The 23,046-nt window shown below is 45.7% G+C and overlaps 2 protein-coding genes across 2 annotated transcripts; one reads left to right on the forward strand and one right to left on the reverse strand.

Annotated features, from left to right (window-relative positions):
* The first annotated feature begins 10,033 nt into the window (after positions 1-10,033).
* LOC149287233 (kelch-like protein 42) lies at positions 10,034-13,800 on the forward strand. The gene is made up of 3 exons (XM_089492977.1): positions 10,034-10,884; positions 12,231-12,424; positions 13,367-13,800. Exons 1-3 carry the CDS (start codon positions 10,034-10,036, stop codon positions 13,798-13,800), a joined length of 1,479 nt encoding a protein of 492 aa, XP_089349103.1.
* Positions 13,801-13,854: 54 nt separating this feature from the next.
* Positions 13,855-22,634, reverse strand: LOC149287234 (parathyroid hormone-related protein-like). Its single transcript, XM_089492978.1, has 4 exons — positions 22,534-22,634; positions 20,531-20,869; positions 15,767-15,845; positions 13,855-13,887 (listed from the first exon to the last, which is right to left on the reverse strand). Exons 1-4 carry the CDS (start codon positions 22,632-22,634, stop codon positions 13,855-13,857), a joined length of 552 nt encoding a protein of 183 aa, XP_089349104.1.
* Positions 22,635-23,046: the final 412 nt, after the last annotated feature.

The following is a 23,046-nucleotide window of genomic DNA, read 5'->3' on the forward strand; positions in this document are numbered from 1 at the left end:
ATGGTTTTAGAGGGCCAGACCTCTACAAACTACAAACTCCGAAGCCTTGTCCATTTTGTTAACTTATGTGCTGTTTAATAAAGTTATTCAAGCCTACGTCATTGGTAGAGGTGCTTGAATAAGTAAGGCCTGAATAACTATTAGCACAGCACAGAAGTGAACAAAATGAACAAGGCTTCGGAGTGCATACCGTATTTTTCGCTCTATAAGACGCACCTAGATTTTAGAGGAGAAAAAAAAGGAAAAAATATTTTGAGCTAAAAAATGGGCTAAAATATTTATTACAATAACTGAATAAGCTATGAACACAGTAAGACACACGCAGTAAGACACACACAGACACAGTAAGACACACACAGACACAGTGAGACACACACAGACACAGTAAGACACACAGACACAGTGAGACACACACAGACACAGTGAGACACACACAGACACAGTAAGATACACACAGACACAGTAAGACACACACAGACACAGTAAGACACACACAGACACAGTGAGACACACACAGACACAGTAAGACACACACAGACACAGTGAGACACACACAGACACAGTGAGACACACACAGACACAGTAAGATACACACAGACACAGTGAGACAGACACAGTAAGACACACACAGACACAGTGAGACACACACAGACACAGTAAGACACACACAGACACAGTAAGACACACACAGACACAGTGAGACACACACAGACACAGTAAGACACACACAGACACAGTGAGACACACACAGACACAGTAAGACACACACAGACACAGTGAGACACACACAGACACAGTAAGATACACACACACACAGTAAGACACACACACACAAACACAGTAAGACACACACACACAGTAAGACCTCCCTCCCTAACCCCCCTTCTCAGTATCTCCCCTCTAACTCCCTAACCCCCCCCTTCTCAGTATCTCCCCTCTAACTCCCTAACCCCCCCTTCTCAGGATCTCCCCCCCCCGCCCCGGTCACTTACCTTAAACTCCTGTGTTGGAAGCGTGAGGCGTTTGTCTCGGGTGCCGGCGCTTCACTGCTGATCGCCGGCGTCTGACGTCATATGCCGGCGCCCAGCGTAAAGCGCCGGCACCCGAGACAAACGCTTCCAACACAGGAGTTTAAGGTAAGTGACCGGGGCGGGGGGGGACACCGGACTCATTGGTGAGTCACCAGGACACTCTTTGCGGGCCGGTCCGAGCTATTCAGCGGGCCGGATGTGGCCCGCGGGCCGTGCTTTGCCCAGGTCTGGCTTACAACCTATTGGAAGGGGGAAAGAAAGAAGGCTAGGAACCTGTGTGTTCATTTTCTTACCATTTATTGTCTCAGAGTTTGTAATTATAATATCCCCAGGTGATCGGCGCAACCTATTTCCCAAAACCTGACTTTGCTGTATTGAAAACAATTACCCCTAAGGGGCGTTTCAACCAATTTATTAGAGAAAAGAGGTACCTTTTGAGGTCTGTACAAGGGCCCTGGCAGAGGAAACCTTAACTCCACAGACAGAGCAGCTAAAAGGTCATTTGTTAAGGTATGATGAGCCACGGTTCTTTACGGAGAGGGCTGGAAAGCTCCGGAATCCACTGCATATGACGTCGGTAACAGTAAGTCCCTTCGGAGGCTTCTTAAGAATAAACGTGATTGCTTTTCCCAAGAAAAGGGTATTACGCAAAATAATTAAAAGGGATTATTCTGACTGCCCATGAAGTCACAATTTTTTTTTCTACTTTCTGGGAAAAATGGATAATCTCGATGAATGCAATTAGGGGGATCTTGGATAGGATGAACTCGATTGACGTATGTTTTTTTTTTTATTCCCCCAACCTTATGACGGAACTATGTACATAATCCTAAAGTAGTTAGTAGTGATCTTGGTGACAGAAGCTTAGGGGTGGAAAACACAAATAAACCTCCTTGGTATATCCTATTATATATATTTTTAATAAATGAAAAAATAAAAGCACATTTTTTTATTGCAATCCGAACACGACTAATACGATCATGTAGGCATTCAGATAATCTTTAGAAGCCTCTTTAGTACGTGTTCTTCCGCCAACATCATACTTTAAATATGGCGTCCTTTGCAGTCAGTATTATTCTTCAAGGTCAAATGTGACTGTTAAAGGTCTAAGTAAGCAATTGTCCTTCAGTGTTTCTCCTATGACAGAGCGACACGCGTGTACACACGCAAGCTTTGGCAGACGAGCCTGTGGCCGCTTTTGGGTCGGAATGCGATTGTTTAAAAATAAAAAAAGCAGCGAACGGAGGTGAAAGATTTATTTGAGTTCACTATGCACCGAGTCGGCCCTCGGGGAATAGAGGAGTATGCAACAACAATCTGCAAAGGGTTAATATTCGTACCCATATCTATTGCTAAGATAGTTTTACATTGAATGTCGTCGAGCCTATACTATTTAACGGCCGGCTCGTAGGCGGTTTGAGGATGGAATTCGCCTGTCCGTGACCTCCCCCGAGCTCCATAGTTGCAGGTGAGCCTCCGATGATGCATTCTGCGGCATAAATCCTGCCGTCGACTGTTCGAGGGGCTCATTTAGTAACCTCCTGCTAATCTGAGGACACGAAATCCTTTTTCCTGGGCCGGGTCCAGCCGTGGTGACCTTCAGAAGCAGCGAACACAAACACTGCATTAGCAAAGAATGGAGGCATTGAGCAGCTCAAGTACAAAAGATAAGGGCTGCCTTCCCTTCCCCCTCCCCGCGCCATGAAGAGGGGATCTGTTACCTGTTCTCTCTCTGTATCAAACCCCATCAAACCAAAGGGAAAGATGCAGGAACGCAGGCGATATCGCGGTGTTCCGAAAGGCAGATTACAATCGCGTCATGGAAACCGAGTTTGCAAGCGATGACATTTTCCAGACGCGTCATTAAAAGATGACTTTATAATCTTCGCAGAAAGGAGTTCTCTTTCAAGATTGAGATCCTGGTAATATCTACGCCATGTCATATAATACGGAGTATCTGAATATACTCATCGGCTCTTACAAATAAATATTTAGCATTTTTGAAAGATGCTAAATGTCAGATAAGGGTTAATAACCCTCTTTGGTTACCTAATAGCGGAGTATGATGTTATCTCGCGCAGATTGCCTTCTGGTCCCAGATAATAGGGTTCTGCATTGAAGAAAGTCCAAAACGCATGCCATCTCAACGCCTTGTGGACAGAGAACTTACGCTCCACTTCGTCTTCCAGTATTATTCCTTTTCCTTGAGCAGGGTACACCTGATACGTGCTCCTCTGCCATTGTCTCTGGCATGGCCTGGTCGGTATCTCCCCCTCTTCCTCCTCCGGCAACACCCAAGGGCCAGGATCCCTGAGCAGCAGCATAACAAGGCCATTGAAGATCCAAGTAAGCCGGGGAGCAACCAGAGATTTACTAAAGGATCCCCGGGGCTCTCCGACTCCCCATCTGAACTCTGGTTCTTCCCGCTGTGGTTCTTGGTTTCATTGAGGAGCTGCTTGCTGCCGTCAAGATGAGCCGGGCTTTGTAGGTTTGGCCTGGGCTGGCCCAGCGGGGACAATGGTGGTGGTGATGCTTTAGTAACGGCAGGACCTGCCAAAGTCCTGTTTCCCGAAGGGTAGAGAAGTGGGTCTTTAGAAATGAGGGGAGTTGTGAGAGTTGGTAAGTGAGTTGGTGGGAAAGAGCGAAGCGGAGAGTCTCCAGGGATTGGTGGATGAGGTGGAGAGAGCTGGGGAGAAGAATGTGGAGGAGATACGGGTTGTGAAGGGTCATTATGCGTTGGCAAAGACTGGGCAATGGAAGTGGGAAGGGAAGGAGGGAGCGGGGATGATGCTCGCGATTCATTGGGACGATCCCATTTCAAGGAGGACCTTGGGTTGAAGTCGACATGCCCCACTTTATCAAACACCAACAGGTCAGGATCAACACCTAAGGAAGAATACACGACATAAATGCCTTAAGCAATGTATAAGTCAACATCTCAAACATGCCCGGTGTTAATATCAAATTAGCATTCTGCTGAAACACATGGGGACGGGGGCAGTGAGGGCATCATTTCCCATTGATATTTTATTAAAAGAAGTCTGTTGACAGCAGGGAACGTCCTGGTCACCCAGTTGATCGCCCACTAGCCCACTATCCTCAACAGGGATCGAGAACTTTGAAGACTTATTTTAAGGAAGGTGGCAGGAAGGCCAGTAGTTGGATCCCTCAATAAACCTAGAACATCTAGCCAAACATCAAGTCTTAATGTTAAGAGCGGGATCCTCTTAAGTGATTTTTGCCCTTGATTTCTTACTGCCCCCCAAAATGGCGACTTACTTACCAGCTGTTATGGTGAATAGCACGGCCGTCTTCTGCAGCTGGAGTATACAGCTCTCGGGCTGCGGACAGTGCACCAAGTGACAATTATCTTCTCTGTGATCGGAGTAAAACACAGCCATGTTACAGGGAGCTAAAAATGATCAAGCAGTGAGTCGGTTAGCCTTTTTCACCTCTGGGCCACTAAATGTCCCATTTTTCCCAAAAGTTTGAAAAACGTCTGTAGAATATTTTATGTTGTAGCGAAAATCTAACACGATATTGTTTTTGTGTTTTATGGGTTTTTTTTAAGACATGGGAAAAGTGATAGAGAAACCTATTCCAAATCCTTTCATCTAAATTCCGGCGTAATTCATAGGACCCTTAGTCCGAATCTATAGCTACATGCATCTGACTTGAGATAGTCCATGGTGGAATGTACTAACCTTTAGAGCACTCAAGTGCCAACAATTGGTTTCCCTAACAGGAGTAAATGTCATTCTATTTATCGGACTTTAGTACATTCCCCCAACAGATGACTTGTAATATTAATTACCATTTTGAGCCCTTCCACGTTGCACATTTTCCTAGTTCTTCTGCCTTTTGGACCTTTCCATCATCCTGCCAGGTTGGCCCCCTTGATACATTGTTACCTACAAAATCTTTCATCTTATAAATAATTCTCCAGCTTGTGGTCCGTGGGATTCATTGTAAATCGGATGTCTGATCAGTCTCTTTGACCCCGTGTCTCTTAACCTCTCAGAAGACGTTGACCTTTTCCATTCTCACCGGGAAAGTCACCTCGTTGACGCCTTCTGTGTGTCTCAGCCATGTCTCCATGGCCTTTTCTCAAGTCAACTTAACATTGGCTTCACTAATAAGAATATTGCCTCAGAATTCTTCACCTGTTGTATGTTCCTCCAAAAAACGTAACATTGACCTATTTTCCATCACGCCTCAGAAGAAACTCAATAGTTGGCAGACACCAGAAAATTATCTTCTCCGAGTACAATATCACCATAATCAACCGTAATACTGTGTCTTACAACATAAGATATCAGCAGAAAGCTTGCATATAACCCCTCTATTGCTGACCAGACATGTGTCTATTCAATGGAGACCATCCAGTGTCACCTAATGTAAGGTCACATTGACCTTCACAAAGTTACTTTCTGCTCGTCCTACCTGACTCGAGGTTGTGGCCGAGCTCCTCGTATTCTTACCTTTATCACAGCACTTCCGACTGCACAGATACGCTGAGACTTCTGGCTTTGCCTGCAACACTCGTGCCCCGCGTTGTTCCGACCCGGCAAGGCTGACAAACAGGCCAGGGAAGCGTCTGATCCAGCAGTCATGGTAGAATAAGGTGTGAGGACACAGAGCGTTAAATTTGCAGAGGAGACCCTGGAGGTCCAGGAAGGTGAGGTGGAGAAGAACCATATACTTCAAGCCTACAGCCATTACCAAAATGCACCGGGGCAGGAGGGTATTGCCTGCAAGGAGATATTAAAAACAGCGTTTGGGGTTTTTTCGTTACCCGTACATATATATATTACAGGAATTACAGCAAATTATTAGAAGTAATCATGGCCAATATCTACCAGCCAGGCCCCCAACAAGTTATGGATTGCATTCGTCTTTCTGAGAATAACCCTGAAGACCATGGAGTTATTGCCCCATATCTAGAGAACCCCTTCTCTTCCACTATACTACGACGAGATATCCCCCGAGCCATCGGAGAACTTCATCTCAGGTGGTCCTCAACCAGCCTATGTCCGACCAAACGCTAGTGAAGATCATGAGACGTGTAAGTCAACACGTGAACAAATACAGGTCGACGAACCCTTATCTGCTCCACGCCACCACACATAAAGCCTTAAATCATCCACCCGTATCATCAACCATCTAAAGATGCCCTCCTATTCTCAAAAGACCTGACTCAGAAGTGAGTCCCCGCTCACATGCAATCACCGGCGTGCTAAGGATCACCCTTCCATCTGTGTTTCTGACCTCCATGCACTCCACCTCTCGAGGTAAACCTTCCCTCACCTGGGTACCCTGTGTTCTCCTCATACCCTGACCACCAGCTTTGAGCATCTTCTGAGTGTGCACCCACCTGGACTCTGAGTCTCCGCTCACACTGTTGTGTCATGATGTCCTTATAGCGAAACAATCTTGTGGAGCTACTTCTACTCTTTAGAACGTTCCTTTGGGTCTCCTCCTTCCCCAGCTCTGTCGTGTGTAAATGGATAGGAGGGAGCCCTAACAAAGAAGGGAGGGTGATGCGAGGGGAGGTGACGGAAGGCAGCTTATTGGCCGAAACTTTAAAAGAAGCCAAGGTCAGCAATTCGAAACTTTTATTATTATTATTATTTTAATCTTTTAATACAAATATAATTAAAAGAACATTAAAAAAATGAATAAAATGATACAGCAAGTGGAAAACGATTAGAGGTTGAGAAACGGCAATCCTCCAGCTGGTGGACTCAGACTCTCATGATCCTCAGCCAGCCAGGAGACCGACGTGGTTTCCCGCGATAGGCTGTAGAAATATTGTTAGATGATAAGAAATGTCTGACTTATCTAGTATTGCTACAGATGCGAGAGCCTCCCAGCAGAAGTGGTAGAGGCTAAAGCAGCGAGGGGATTTGAACACGAATGGGATCGGCATACGGCTCCTGAAGACGAGACCCACGACTGATTAAGGTTTGAGTCTTTACAGAAGGAAAAACGGGCGACTGGACGGGGGCCGAATGGGGCCGATCTCCTGGCAAATTCTATGTTTCTGTGTATTATTAAATATACATGTTCCCCCTGAATTTTGCAAAACGAGTTTTACAGCAAAGTGTCGTTTGGTGTCCAGGATGAGCACCTAGCCAAGCATCATGGGAGTTGCAGTGCACAGCAGAAGTTGCTTCATTGATAAAAACATAGTGGTCTGCGCATGGAGGGCGAGCGCATCCCCTAATAACGTTTCCCTCGCAACGCTGCCTCGCCTCGCCCCCCCCCATTTCCCACGGTCTACAGGGGATCACTCAACCAAGACCGTCCGGATCTGGCACAATAGGGCAGTGTATGGGTAAAGCTGCAATACTACCCCCCAGACATTACATTATACCCCCCCCCCCCGTCTGCATAACGCGCTACGATGCCAACAATTACACCGGGGCTCTTAAGGAACTCGATCTCCTGGTGAAAAATCATCAAACGGAGCTTTAAGACGTACCGCGATGTCATAGGATACACGAAATGTCCAGGAACGGAGCGTTAGAAATCTTTAATTACAACCTGATTTGGGGGAGAAAAAAAAAATAATGATTAGTAAATGAAAATAAATTAATAGTAAATAAAAATAGTTATAACTAAATAAAAATAAATAATTATTAGTAAAATGAAAAAAGGATTAGATAATTATTTGTAAATAAAAGTAAATAATTAGTAATTAAAAATAATATAATTAGTAAATAAAAATAAATAATGATTAGTAAATAAAATAATTCGTAAATAAATAAAAATAAAGATTAGTAAATAAAAATAATGACTAGTAACTAAAAATAAATAATGATTAGTAAATAAAAAGAAATAATTAGTAATTAGAAATAAAGGCGAGCAACTAAAAATAAATTAGTAATTAAAAATAAATAATGATTAGTAAATACAAATAAATAATAACTAGTAAATAAATAAAAATAAATAATGATTAGTAAATAAAAGTAAGTAATCCTAGCCATAACCCGAGGCAGAGCCACCAGCCGCCCCTCTACGCCGCAATTTTTACTGCTGAAGTAGACTAAGTTACCCTCCACCTACCCACCAACAGCCCACGAGCCCCAAAAATGACTGTATACAGAACTGAGGGGATTGTTGGCAGCTATAGAAATAAACTATAATTATCCTGCAAACCCCCTTTTATGGATTGTTACCCTCTGGAGGGTATCTCGCAGGGGGGGGGGGGTAATTCTAGATGTTTGTATAAGAAGTGACTGGGAATGGTACATCAGGCTCTATTATGGAACTAATAGGAAGAGGAGAATGCGCCTTGAGATGTGTTTGTAGGGGAGGAATAACTCAAGGAATGTGTTTCTGCTGGGAGATAGTGTGTATCTACTGGGAGGATCTGCAGGGGGCAGTGTTTGTGCTGGGAGATCTTCCAGGAGGTCTGTATGTACTGAGAGGAGAAAGAGTGTCTACTGGGAGGAGGGCTGTGTCTGTACTGGGAGGAGAGCTGTGTCTGTACTGGGAGTAGTAGGTGTGTACTGGGAGGGGGGCTGTGTCTGTACTGGGAGGAGAGCTGTGTCTGTACTGGGAGTAGTAGGTGTGTACTGGGAGGGGGGCTGTGTCTGTACTGGGAGGAGGGCTGTGTCTGTACTGGGAGTAGTAGGTCTGTCTGTACTGGGAGTAGTAGGTGTGTACTGGGAGGGGGGCTTTGTTTGTATTGGGAGGAGGGCTGTGTCTGTACTGGGAGGAGGGCTGTCTGTACTGGGAGGGGGCTGTGTCTGTACTGGGAGGAGGGCTGTGTCTGTACTGGGAGGAGGGCTGTCTGTACTGGGAGGGGGGCTGTGTCTGTACTGGGAGGAGGGCTGTCTGTACTGGGAGGGGGCTGTGTCTGTACTGGGAGGAGGGCTGTGTCTGTACTGGGAGGAGGGCTGTCTGTACTGGGAGGGGGCTGTGTCTGTACTGGGACGAGAGCTGTGTCTGTACTGGGAGTAGTAGGTGTGTCTGTACTGGGAGTAGTAGGTGTGTACTGGGAGGGGGGCTGTGTCTGTACTGGGAGGAGAGCTGTGTCTGTACTGGGAGTAGTAGGTGTGTCTGTACTGGGAGTAGTAGGTGTGTCTGTACTGGGAGGAGGGCTGTGTCTGTACTGGGAGGAGGGCTGTGTCTGTACTGGGAGTAGTAGGTGTGTCTGTACTGGGAGGAGGGCTGTGTCTGTACTGGGAGGAGGGCTGTGTCTGTACTGGGAGGTGGGAGGTGTGTACTGGGAGGGCTGTGTTTTTGCTGCAGCGGTTGCAGGAAGTGAAATGCTCTGGTTCTGGTTTGCTGTCGGTTTAGGGACTGGTGGAGGGATCTGAATGTTGGGGTAAAGACAAGAAGACGAGGGGTGGGGGCATAGAGCAGTGGAGGGGACTCACCCTGTAGGGGTCTTTAGAGGGTTAATGATGCTCGCTGTAGATACGCAGATACATCTGAGGATGTAGATACGAGGTATTAGCGCGCTTGTGTTATATTGTGAGAGGGCCACTCACGATACTTCGCTTGTGTTTTGGTAATCTTTGGAGTCACCGCATGGTTGGCACGTCTGGTGTTGGTTGGCATTCAGCGCAGGATGTTGGGTAAGTCCTGACACTGAACTCCTCATAGATAAAGACTTCTGGGGGGTATTTTTGGGCCGTGGGGCTCCCTCGCTGCTGTTTTGGGTGAGATTGTGAAAGTTTCCCGTGTTATTGGGGGGGTCTGTGTTGTGGTTCTTGTGTTTTGGGTGGAAGCTGCATGCTGTCGTGCTGCGTTTCGTCCATCTGAGGTTTGGGTTCTACAAAAGTTTTATAAATTCTATTTTTTAGTTGGGACCTGCTTGTTAATCTGCCGGTGAGAGGCCGTGGAACGTGCTGGGGGCAAACCGCATGATGTTCTGCTGTTGACGTTAGGTTGAGGGTTGGCCAGGTGAAGTCGGTGGAGAGTGGTGGGATGCTTTTGACTGGTCTTGGTGATAATATTTGTCAGGCTGTTGGTAATAGTGGGAATTTGTGATGTCCTCGAAGTCCACCGTGCAGATTCTCTTGGGTTCCAGATGTTACTTTGTATCCAGAGACTTGCTGGTGGCCCACAGCGGCTTCTTCCAAGCTCTCTTTCGTTCAGGGATGCGCGAGAGCAGTGGGGAAGCGGTGACTCTGCATGGCCTGAGTCCAGAAGGCTTGGAGGGAGTTCTGCGGCACATCACTGGGGGGCCCCTTCAAGAACGTAGCACTGAACATAAGGCGGAGTGTAGTATCCAAGTCTTGTCTCAGGAGGCCCTTGAGGATACGGAGTGTTGCAAGTTGCAAGAGAACTTGGACAGCGACCTGCAGGATGGATCACAAGGTCCTCTGCAGGCTCTGGTGGAAGCCGCCTGCTACCTGCAGGTCCAGAGCCTTCTGTCCCTTCTTCAGTCCTCGATCTCATTAGATACGTGTCTGGATCTGCTGGACGTATCTCAGCTGCACGGCCAATGGGATCTGGCATCTGCTGCTCTAAATTTCATGGCTACTCATTACCATCTAATGCTGCGACGGACTGACTTCCGAGAGAGCCCAGAGAGCCTGAAGGAGAGCGTCCTACAGGAGAGGCTCCGGGGCGTACCCAGCCTTCTGGTTCTCTCGCAGCAAGGTATCGATTCCTGGGTACTGCTTCGTTACCAAGATGGGAGAGGCGGCTGGCAAAGCATGCCCGGCGAAATACCCCAAAGCATGCTGAGGGTGCAAGGCTACGGCGCCACGACGCTCCACAACTATCTCTTTGTGGCCGGTGGGAGTCGGGAGAACGGGCAGGAAATCAGCGCTGTCCATTCATACAACCCAAGCACGGGCTGCTGGAGCCAGGAGACCTCCATGAACCAGAAAAGGTAATGCGGAGGGAGAAACACTGCTCCAAAACTGCCCTGTAATCAACGCCACGCCATGGGCGTCTGTGTTTGGGGGGTGGAATAAGTCTTCTGGTGTACACAGGTTTGAGCACAGTGAAAAATCCACCTGTGGTTAAGTATGAACATTTTACCGACCAGGTTCGTAGGTGGATTAAAGGATGCTAATCCCCCCCGACAATCCCCTCCTTATTTGGTGCTCTGCATAGAGGATGAGTGTTTCCTACTGCCCCCCGCTCCCGCTCCCTCTCCCTCTCCCTCTCCCTCTCCCTCTCCCTCTCCCGCTCCCTCTCCCTCTCCCTCTCCCTCTCCCTCTCCCTCCTTGACGGGACTCGGGAGGGGAGGTTTTGGAATTTCCATGTGTTGGGGATTCCGCTAGATTATTCTCAATGTCCATGTAGGGATATCTCAGAAATTAGGTCAAAATAACAACCCCCGGAATACCCCACCGGCCATTTTTACAATCAGTAGGGCAGCGTGTCCCTATCTCGCCCTAAACGCCTCCAATATCGGTACGGTACGGTAACATTTACTTTTTGAAATAAAACATTCTAAATCACTTTTTCAGGTTTGTTTTTAGTACATTTCCTTGGGCTGTTTGCAAACTGCAAATCCCATGACACTCAGCCACCACGGTGAGGTTTTAATTTGTCCACAATTATCTCCACAATTCTAGCACCAGAGGGTAATTGCCGAAATACATGCTAAAATCTAAGTTTGATAGAAAAAAATGTTAGTTGTTTTTTTGTTGCTTTTTTTCTGTTGCTAATATCTAGGTGTATTTCCCCGTGAAGGGTGGTAGATAAGTGGAAGAGCCTCCCAGCAGAAGTGCCAGAGTAAGGCTTTTGCCTAGAGACTCCACGTGAAGCGTCGCTTCTCCGGGGTCACTATAGGGAAAACTCCGGGTCCATCGGGGGGGGTTTAGTGTCACTCCAAAAAAAAAAAAAAGGACAGAGGTAAAGCTTGGTGGGAGCAGCAGGATAAAGTGGAAACATCAGGACAGTTGGGAGGCATGATGCATATTGCAGCACCAGATCTGCTGCCGGAACGGCGGATTATTGCTTTATATAGCGCCATCATGTTCCGTAGCGCTGTACAATGGGTAAACAAGACATAAGGGATAGTATATAACATAATGGCTCGGTGATGAGGGCCCGGCTCATACACGCCAGATCCAGTGAATATGGAGTTCTGTCAGCCAGGTGCATGCTGGGCATTTGCCCGCCGAGCCAGATGGCCAGTCCGGGCCTGAGGTCTACCCTAGAGAGTCCGTGGACCTTTCTGTGTACCGTAATAAGGTCCGTTTAACGCATTCCTTTAATTCACAGGTGCAATTTCCGTTTACTCGCCGTCGGCGGGGCCTTGTATGCCGTCGGGGGCCAGTCCCTGAGGACCGTGGAGTGTTATTACCCCGCACAAGACACCTGGACTCCCGTTGCCCCGCTTCCCGACACGCTGGTTGAATTCTCCGCCTGTGAGAGCCTGGGAAATATTTACGTGGTCGGCGGTTACACTCCGAGGGGTGAGTTCATGTTTGGTTGTTGTCCACAAATGTCATCTCCATGGTCTAATGGTTTGGCCACTGATTGGGTGCTTGAAACAGCCAATCAGCAGCAGGAATGTGTTCCTATTTAAATATGTTCCTGGTTATGGGGGCCACGCTGCCAACGGGGATACGTAGACCTTCCCTTCCTGGTAAAACCGGGGGGGGGCCTTCTTGGTCCTCTTCCAAAGTGGGGAGCCACTGAATAGGGACGTGAGAGTCAGAAGGTCATCCTCATGGACCGGCTCTGCTCTGGCATTTTTAAGTCAACTCCAAAATAGGGGGGCCTCACGTGCACAGAAACAATAATGTGCGGTGTGTGTGTGTGTGGGGGGGGGGGGGACCCCAAAAGTGCTATTATGGCCCCTGCTCATGGCTGGTATTATAAAATGATATCATCGCCAACCAGGCCGGCCCTTTGTGCCAAATCACCAGGGTTGGGATAATGGGGCAGCCCTGGCATTTTATATCTGGCCGCTTAATGTTGGCGTAAGTGTGGCCGATGACTGGAAATGCACGCCATGTTTTTATGCTCATGCTGGAGCGACTGACCGGGTTAGTGTTTGGTGCTGTTGGCCAAAGGTCCATCGGGCATGTGCCAAATGGCCAGTCTGGGCCTGCCAATCGCTGTGCGTACCCCTCACTTAACCTGAGGGCTCCTTAAGGACACCTTGGACTTCCCTGCGTCTGTCTTCCCCTCTCTCTCATAGGCACTCTCTTGATATTAGCCAAAAGGCCAAGAAGTAAAGTTGTCCCCTGAATTCATCTCTTCATATTAGTTTGGGGCCCGTAAATCAGGTAGGCTAAGGGAGGCTAAGCTGTGCTGTATAAATATCCGGTTCCTAAAAGTTTGGCTGACCTTGAAGACGGAATCGGCCATTCATTGTTGACTAACGTCCCTCTTCTCGTATTTCTCTACAGGTCGGAATTTGAACGTTCTGCGATATTGCCCGTCGGCTGACCAGTGGTCGGTGTTTGACGCGTACCAACATCACGTGAGGAAGCAGCAGATGGTCTCTCTGGAGGAGACCTTGTTTCTGGTCGGAGGCTTTTTACGCGACGCTCGGTCGGGGCTAAGCGAGGAGTCGCTGAGTGTGCGTTCTTACAACACCAAAACAAGGTCATGGAACTTTCTCAAAATTAACACTTCTAAATCCGGGCTGAGTGTGAGCTGCACCCTACACAACGATGGCATTTACATACTGAGTCGTGACATGAACATCACTACTGTTGGGAGGCATCGAGTCTTCCTCAAGTACTGTGTCTTCACCGGTGTCTGCAAGTACGTCCACGGACCACCTTCAGAAGGTAGCAACATGCAGCTCTGTTCGATGTACCTGCCGCAAGCACTCTGAAACGTGGTCGGTTTGGGACCCGATCTACTAAATGGTCCATCATATGCAGTGATCTCAGTGGACCCTGCGTGATTCGGGCTCAGGTACCTAGAAGAAACGAGAGAAGAACGAGAATGAGAAAAGAACTGCGTTGGTTCTCCTAGACTCACCCAAAAAGGAGTATGCGATCAAACAAGCTTCCCGTTGACGTGAGATGGTAGCCGCATGAGGACATCGGGTTAGAGTGCCAGTATTCCTTGGTGTTAATCACCTCAACGACTCATAGCACATGTTATGTCGGCTTTTGCGTGCAGATTATGTGTTATATTTAAGAATTATACAGTATTTCATGATGACGACGACGTGGGCGGACGGCGGACTTTAGTTTGGGGACGAGGATCGGCAACCTGCGCAAAAAGGAGCCGGGTAGTTTTCCTACGATGAGCAACAGGTGCTCAAAAATGCATTTTTTTTTTTTAGTTTACGATTGTTTAATTTAGCCTAACATGCAGAAAGCTCGGCATGGGCCATTAAACAGGTCACATGACCCAGCCCCAAGAATGCGATGATGACAGATCCGCCTGTATTCATGAGACGAGATCCTGAAAGCCTCTTCTTTTGTTTCAATAAATGTATCTTCGGGTTTGCCGGTTTGTTTTTACTTATTGTACAGAATCCGACAGATTATGTTACTTATCGGGGTGGAATAATTTCATCTGATTTCATTATTCAAATCAGATGCAAATTCTTACCCCCCCCCCCCTCCATATGATGGCGGAGGAGATGTGAAGGTAAGAGGTCTACGTGGCCGGCTAGCTGTCTTTGAATGAATCTCCTTTGTTTTTACATTGAATACATTTGGGAAACATAAAAGGGTCCAACGGCGGCCCCCTTTACACACTTTAAATAACGAGTGAATATGGGGCCTCTGCGTCTCTCTCTATAAATGGTGGCCCACTAAAAAGTATCAAAAACTTCTGTGGATCGTCTTCTGTGAGACCGAGCCGATGGTATCCGTTTCTTTGGTCATTAAGCTTTAATCGTATCTATTTAATCGTTGATGTATCCTTGGGGTTGACCGTTCGTATGTCCCCCACTTACATCATGTGACGACCGCTGGCCTTAAAGTGCCGGCGTCATCCCTAAAAATCCGTCTATGTGTTTAAAACTTTCCCCGTCGATACAAATAGATTTTCTCCGCTTAATTTCTGAAAGGTATTAGCATGCCTTAGAACGTCTTCCTTCTTCTGGACAAGAGGCTAAATTAGGTAGTCATCAATAAGTCACGAACCTTGAAATGCTGTTGGCCATCATGGAGGTCTCGGGCCGTGTTCGGACCAACCGGGGGGGACTGACAATAATCAAATAGAAAAACTTTACAGAGGCTCGAGGAATTCTAGTATTATTTATAATAATATAATATAATATATTTATAATAATATAATATAATATATTTATAATAATATAATATAATATATTTATAATAATATATATATTAATAATACTATAAATGTATTAAATTCATGTTTAAACAAATGTTGATTTGTGTTCCTTTAACGTAAATCGTCAGTCTCGTCTTTACGTTCCGGAGCCATACGCCTATCCCATATACGTTTAACCCCCCCTCCCCCCACACTGTATTAGCCTCTACCACTTCTGCTGGGAAGCTGTTCTACCTTTCCACAGCCCTCTGAGTAAAAATAACCCCATCAGGACACGAACGGATGTTGAAGTGATTACAGGTGGAGAATAAATGCAGATAAAAAAAGAATCGTTCTGCTTGCTTGATTTTTTTTGTTCGCGATCTGACCGCGGGAACACAAATACTCGTTGGTCTTTTGTTCATTTTTCGCTCGTTGTTTCCTTTGCTCCTTCTCATGCACTGAAGCAGGTAGCGCTTGTCTTTTTGTTGTTCCGCGGTGTCTGATTTCATTCTTTGCACCTAAAAGCACCTAAAAACTTTAACAAGTTTTTTTTTTTTTTTTACAGCGAAAGGGAGTGGCCAGATATAAACTGTCAAGAAATAGGGCAAAAAATAAACTGCAAAAATACCGCTTTCCACCCAATGAAAACTTTAATGCAAACAAAGTGATGGGAAGTCCTGCTACGTACAGTGTCAGAGTTCCGGTGGGCAGAAGGAACCCCTCCATGGGGCTACCAAAGCCCTTTTGTCTTGCATAGCTGTAAGTGGAGCTTTTGGTGCCTAGTTCAGGGTGCTTCTGAAAGGGGCATTGCCACCGGGGGGGGGGGGTTAAAGTATGCCCTTCAACGTATAGTGCCTGGGGTAGCTGCCCCTATTGCCCCATGGAGGTTACAGACTTGCTGTCTTATGATAAAAAAGAATTGGTGATTTCAAGAAGCAAGGGGTCCTGTACGGGCATACATAGCTGCCGACAGTCCCGATAGGTAATAACACCTATCTCAAGAACACGAAATCAAGATGTTTGCGCCCGACGTATACGCGTAAGGTGGGTTTCTAATCCATATATATTGGTTATTTGTGTCCATTGCATAGACTCAGGGGTGTCCAACCTACGGCCCTCCAGCTGCTGCAGGACTACATCTCCCATAATGCTCTTTCAGCTCAAAGGCTGCCAGAGGAGTATGGGAGATGTAGTCCTGCAGCGGTTGGAGGGCCGCAGGTTGGACAGCCTTGGCATAGGTGTATTTGCTGTATAGAACTGTGTTTTTGGGCAAAATGTCAGCTCACCTGGAAATGCTGCGCAGCAGTCTTGGCTAGAGGGTGCAATTCCCCGTTCGGTGCAGCAGGTGGTGCTGTTGGACAGGCAATCTGATAGTAGATCGGAGCGTCAGCATTGGGAAAAAAACTAGAAGCCATGTCTTTAAAGAGTTAATTTACTGCCCCCGACACCCCTTCTAATGAAGAATACATATTAAAGTACCCCGTGAGTAACCCCAACCCTCTGTGAGCGCTAAATACTTACCTGAGGTGGAAGTTGCAGCCCTGCAGCTGCAGTTCCACTCCTTCTCCATGATCTGACGATAGGCTGCTAGAAGCTGGGGAGTGCGGTAAGGGGCAAATGCATATGGGGGATTCTGCCGAACTTGAGGCCAAACCCCAGCGGCCAGCCACACATCCAACCACAACAATAATGTCCGACTTTGGACTCGACCACCCTCCCTGTTACTATATTCACCAAGCCATGTATTATCCGTGATATGGTTATTATAGCTACATTATACCTTATCGTACCTGTAATACTTAACAAAAGGTTGTAGCAGAGGCTTAGTGAGTGGACAACCCCTGGGGGAGGTCAGGCGACCACAAATTTTGCTACACATGGACCCCTGGGAACCGGCACATCTCATCTAGCGGAGGAACAGATTTCCTCGCTACCTGCTTGACCACAGGTGACTTACCTATTTTGACAGGTAAATGTCGGCAGAGCCATGAGCCAAGCTCCAATTGTTTGAAGTATGGATGTATAATCACGCCATACAGATCAATAATAATAATAATAATAATTCCCTGCTGTTTTAATCGGGGCTTTTAGGGCCGTAGAACCCTGCGATACCCTCATACCCAGCAAACATTCAGAGCTCCTAGAAAAGAGGGGGCATCAGGGGAGCGAATGGGGGCAGTTGGGAGTTATGCATCTGCAGAGAAAGAACTATAAGGATAAATGTGACTTTCAACAGCAACGTTAGAGTCTGACTTGGAGTATATAATATTTGGGATATATGGAGTATATGGGATAGGCATACGGCCCTTGAATCTAAGACGAGACCAACGACTGATTAAGGTTTGAGTCTTTACAGCAGGAGAAACGGGCGACTAGACGGGGGCCGAATGGGGCCGATCTCCTGTCAGATTCTATGGGTCGATGTAACAGATAAAATGGAAATACATACACAACTTTAATGGAGCATATTGCACAAAATAAAAATATATATCTTTTTAAACTCGGTATACATAAAGTCGTTATTAGACATGAGCAGTTTAGTAAATCAACCCCCTCTATTACCAGGCATGAGCAGTTTAAAAAAAAAAAAAATAGAATAAACCCCTCTAATACCAGACATGAGCAGTTTCAGGGAATTAAAGTGTGTCTGAAACTGCTCATGTCTGGTAGTAGAGGGGGTTAATTCTCTGAAACTGCTCATGTCTGGTAGTAGAGGGGGTTAATTCTCTGAAACTGCTCATGTCTGGTAGTAGAGGGGGTTAATTCTCTGAAACTGCTCATGTCTGGTAATGACTGTATGGATTTTATAATATTAATAAAATATTAAATCTGAAATCCATATGGTTAGCAAGACTTCCTAATAATGTATGTAATATGTGTATATGTGAATCAGTGTGTATGTGATGTATACACGCCTGGTGTGGGATCCATTGTCCTTAAGGGGTTAAATTGGGTCGAGATGCACCTTATTGTTTACGTAAATGTAAAATTCTACTCTCCAGCTATAAACTCCATTCCTTGCAGTCAGATGGGTGTTTTCATGTACTAGCTACTGAATGAACAATGGGTGGCCGTTCGGGGGCCCCTATGGAGCACATAAGCTAATCATATGGCCACAACATGCATTTCCAAAAAAAAAACCCCCAAAAACATTTTTTTTTTTCCTTTGGACACTGGATTTATTACACAATCTGTACAAAGTCTACCAGTCGACCACATTTTATACATGCACAAAAAAAAATAAAAGAGAAAAAAAATAACGTTTAATTCAATATCAATATCAAAATTTAAAAATAGAAACAAATAACATAAAAAAAAAATGTAGATCTTGGCGAGTTCTGGACATAAAGTGCAATATGAAACAGGACGCCAGCAGCACAAGGATCAAACACAATAAATACAGAATTCAACCAATAAATAAGGGAACGGGGAAGGCCGCGAGGGGGCGGCTGTGCAGTATTACAGTCGGCGGGAAGGGGGGGGACAGCGCACGTGGGAGGGACTCGTCAAATATTTACAGATAATAAATACAGCTCATATGTGCGGGTTCAGAATATTCTCTGGTGCACCCCCAGCCTCTTCTTCCTTTTTTTTGTTTTTCTTTTAAATTCTTCTTTTTTTTTTAATAGAAAAGAAAGCTCCAGTTGAATTCTCAATGCGTCCTATGAAGAAACAAAAGAGGAAATGGTTAACTTATGCTCAGAAATAGAACTTAATAGTGGATTAACTTTTGGCCCAACGCTGGCCTCATTAATTCGAGGGCCCACAAAGTTCATCAGAATTAATAACGGGTGAAATTAAATTGTTGGGGGAACCAGCTAAGAACCAGGTTATGGTGGAACCTGAGAATGAATGTTCTATGTGTTCAACCTAGCCCCAGACATGAAAATGGAGGAACCCGGCTTGATAAGTTTCCCGCCGATATCTACGGAACCAGAGAATTAATGTATCTATACACTCAACCTAGCTCAGACACGACAATGGAGGAACATGCTAGGCTACACGATAAGTTTTCAGGCGTTATCTATGGAACCCGAGAATTAATGTATCTACATACTCAACCCAACTAAGACATGACAGTGGAAGAACCAGCTAGGTCACATTGCCAGTTGATGTTGATGGAACCTGGACATTAAAGTTCTAGAGACTCAACCTAGCTCAGACATGTCAATGGAGGAACCAACTGGTTCAGTTGATGTTGATGGAACCCAGAAAGGAACATATCTACATGGTTAATATGGACATGAAAAGTTCATTGGTTCTAGACATTAGTGACCATTTCAGTGGATGTTTTGACCCAGGTAGTCAGCTTTTGGTCACTTTGGCCAAGTCTACTGACTTGACGCATGCAAGTCGGGAAAACTGGACATCCAGTGCCGTGGATTTCAAACCCATCTCTTATGACTATAAATACCATATCGTTATAAGTAGTTTTTTTTTTACGCAGGGACATTCTATAGATATTTTGTTTAAAAAATTGCATCTCACTGTAATCTTATATTATATATTATTAGTAACTAGTTCTACAGTGGAATGAATCTACTAATATTATATATCATGATTATTATAATGCCCCTACCTCTCAGAGATTTCTTTTAATGTTCTCTCCGAAATCTGAACCCTTTCTTGGTTTCCCTCATCGTTCTCCATGGTATATCCACTCGGTGGGGCAGCGGGTCGAGATAAAGGACACATTTTAATAAAATAACATGTTTTAAACCTCATTATGATTACAGTGAGATGCTAAATTTAACAAAAAAACCCTAGATTTCGAGTTTAAGGCTGTACTGATTAAGTTCGTAGAAAGTGTCCGCTGATCATTTGCTTTGGATGTCTTTGGCGTTCTCAAGCAAAAGGTTTAAAGAACATACCATAAAAGATTATCATTATTTGGTAAAATTTACTTTCCTGCAATGACTTTGTGGTTTTTTTGGCTTATTATTAAGATCCAGCTCATTGGCTGAAAGTCTTTGATGTCCCCGTCTCCCCCCCCCGTAAAATAACTCCCATGTTTTAAACATCCTCAATACATGCTTAATAGAATCTTAATAAATTGTATGTTTTGTGATAGTAACAGTGTCTAAATAATGCAAAAAAACCCCACAAAAGTTGGAGACTTGGGATCTCCTGTGGTCTTCAAGGACTCCTGGTTGAAAACGGTTCCATGTATCCAAATACGCAGAGATAATCAAGATATTCGAATCAAAAAAATACTTTTAAACATTATTTGAACCCCCCCAAACCCATGTGCACCCCCCTATGCTGACCTGATCTCTAGCTCTTCCCACCAATGGGCCGATCCGGGTGGATCCTGAAGGCTTTCCAGTGCAGATCTCTCCCGCCTCTTCCTTTTCTCCTGCTCTTTTCGTTTTCCTGGTTTCCCTTTCTTCTTCTTTCCTGGGATCTTGGGTGGGGGCTCTTTAAAGCTCACCGACTTGTGTGTCTCTTGGGTCAGGTGACTCGTCACTCCTTCCTCCTCGCCCGCCAGGTGCAAGGTGTTGAAGTTCTTGGTGCTCGGAACCGGTCGCGGGGACTCATCGGGCGCCGCGCGGATCTCTGCCGTGTTCACCCCTTCTATTAAGTTCTGCAGGAATATTCTGCGCCGGAGCTCCTGGAGGGAGCGGCCCTTGTCATGGAGCAGCTGGTGTTCAGACACTGCTCTCCTCCTGTTGGACCAGACAAAAGTAGTGGTTAACGGTGTATAATGGCTGTAAAAAGACACATTAGAACGTTATGGTCCAACTCATGACGTGTAGTGTCCAAGGTCAACGTTGGGATGAACCCCAAGCATAGCAAAGGTCTACAGAAAAAGCATCCACAGCTCTGTATTTCTAAGATGGAATGGACGGAGGCGCTGAATTCCTAAATAAGATCTCCCCATCATGCGCAGAAGGAGAGCCGTAAAGGCATATGGTCATGCGTTGGAAATATACGCGTGGGATCTACAAGGGAAGGGTTAGCAGGAGTGTATGAGTTATATGGAGTTGGGATAAAAAGAGCAGTTACCGAAGTCGTTATAGGAATAATAGGAGGCAATGGATGAGACGCTTATGGGATTAATGGTAATGATACGTTTCTCCAGCACAAATGATAACACGCTGGATTCATTTCGGCTGGTTGTCGGTGTTGTAAAATCCTTTATGAGCTGATGTCTCCAAGGACGTGTCTAACCTAATCCCCTGTCTGATAACAATAGGGAGAGACACAATAACCCTGACCTCCTCCAAGGCCACCATTGGAACAGACAAACCCCTGGCTCCCGGTGCCCCGGCATGCTGTCTGCCCGGCCATGTGTAACATTAGGCGTGACGCGTTTCACGCGGAATCCATGGGCGAGTTTAAAATTGGAAAGATGAGAGTTTGATATTGAATGCTACACTTGGCTCTCTCCCTGGAGTCATCCGGGGTACTAAGTCACTCTCATACCCCCCCCCGGTTCCTCACTTTACATCGCAGATCACGCCGTGTTATTATAGCGTCTGATCGATGTGTGCTTGTGGTTTATACAGGGTGTCTGATCTCTTGTAGCCGTGAATCCCTCTCTTAACCCGCCCGGGGTTGATTCTTACGAATACAATGCAGCTTTTATCCGCTTTAAACATACAGTACAACTCGCCCGGGGACACATCTCACGTTAGCGCTACAGATATAATTACACGTCTCCCGCACCGAAATGCGTGTGAGCACTTGATTCCCTGCCCTCGCCCCCCCCGTCCGATTTCCTCGTATATTTAATGTAAGGCTTGTCTCCCAAGATATAAATTAATCCTCTAATGTAGGTGGAAGTCTGATTCTTCAAAGGGCTTCTGTCTGATGTTTAAGTCTCAAAAGAACTGAAACGAATACGCCGGCGCTCACGTACACACAACACGTATACGAACACACGCATTTACACATAGAATAACCTATGCAGACATAATGCATGCAATATTGCCGAAATATTCACTAAATGATGCATACATTACCATTACAGAATACAAAATATGTGTAAATACACCGATAAAAGTATCCAACGAACGTACAACATCTAGCTCTACCTTTCACCTATAGTTAAGTACCTATAGTTATGTACATTCACATAGACAAAGCAGACAGGGAACGCCTGGTCTCATAACCCTTTATAATAAGGATATTTATCAAACCGAGCTTAAACGGCCATGACAGTAACATTCAAAACCCATTCATTAACACACAGGTGTGTATATGCACTCATTCATCCGCATATACATCTGGAATCATATATATATACACTATATATATATATATATATATATATATATTTATATACACATACACTGATGAATTAGTGAGGACAGGGCGATTCTCTTACACTCTGCCGTTGATTTCTTGCGTCGGTCTTCCGTCAGCCGGCAGAGTACAGCTTAAGATGAAGACGGCCAAACTGTAGCGGGGAAGAAGCGTCCGTAACATTCTGAGCGGGACCAAGACCTGCGGAGAACAGAATCCCATCAGAGCCAGATTTACGATACAATCGTAGACACAGCTAACCAGGAGCGCAGGGTTCTCGTGTGATCTGGAGATGTCATTGAGTTACCGACTCACTCGGAACCGGTTGAATGATTCATTTGAAATAGCGTTATCAATACTCACTGAGAATTACGGAGCCAATACGTCAAAACTAGAGCTAATTGATGCGACAAGACATGACTACAACCAAAATCACCCCTTAAATATGTTCAGCTGTACTTGCTTATGAGATACTGTTATCAAATAGAGGTACCAAAGAGAGCTAGCCACCAAACCTCATAAAACAGAAGCACTTTAACAATGGACCCAATAAACCAAACAATTCGGACTATAAGAATTCGGGACTGGAAGTGAC

Source organism: Sceloporus occidentalis, unplaced genomic scaffold (genome assembly GCF_023333645.1).
Source record: "Sceloporus occidentalis isolate IW3139 unplaced genomic scaffold, rSceOcc1.0.p SCAF_62, whole genome shotgun sequence".
Taxonomy (NCBI): domain Eukaryota; kingdom Metazoa; phylum Chordata; class Lepidosauria; order Squamata; family Phrynosomatidae; genus Sceloporus; species Sceloporus occidentalis.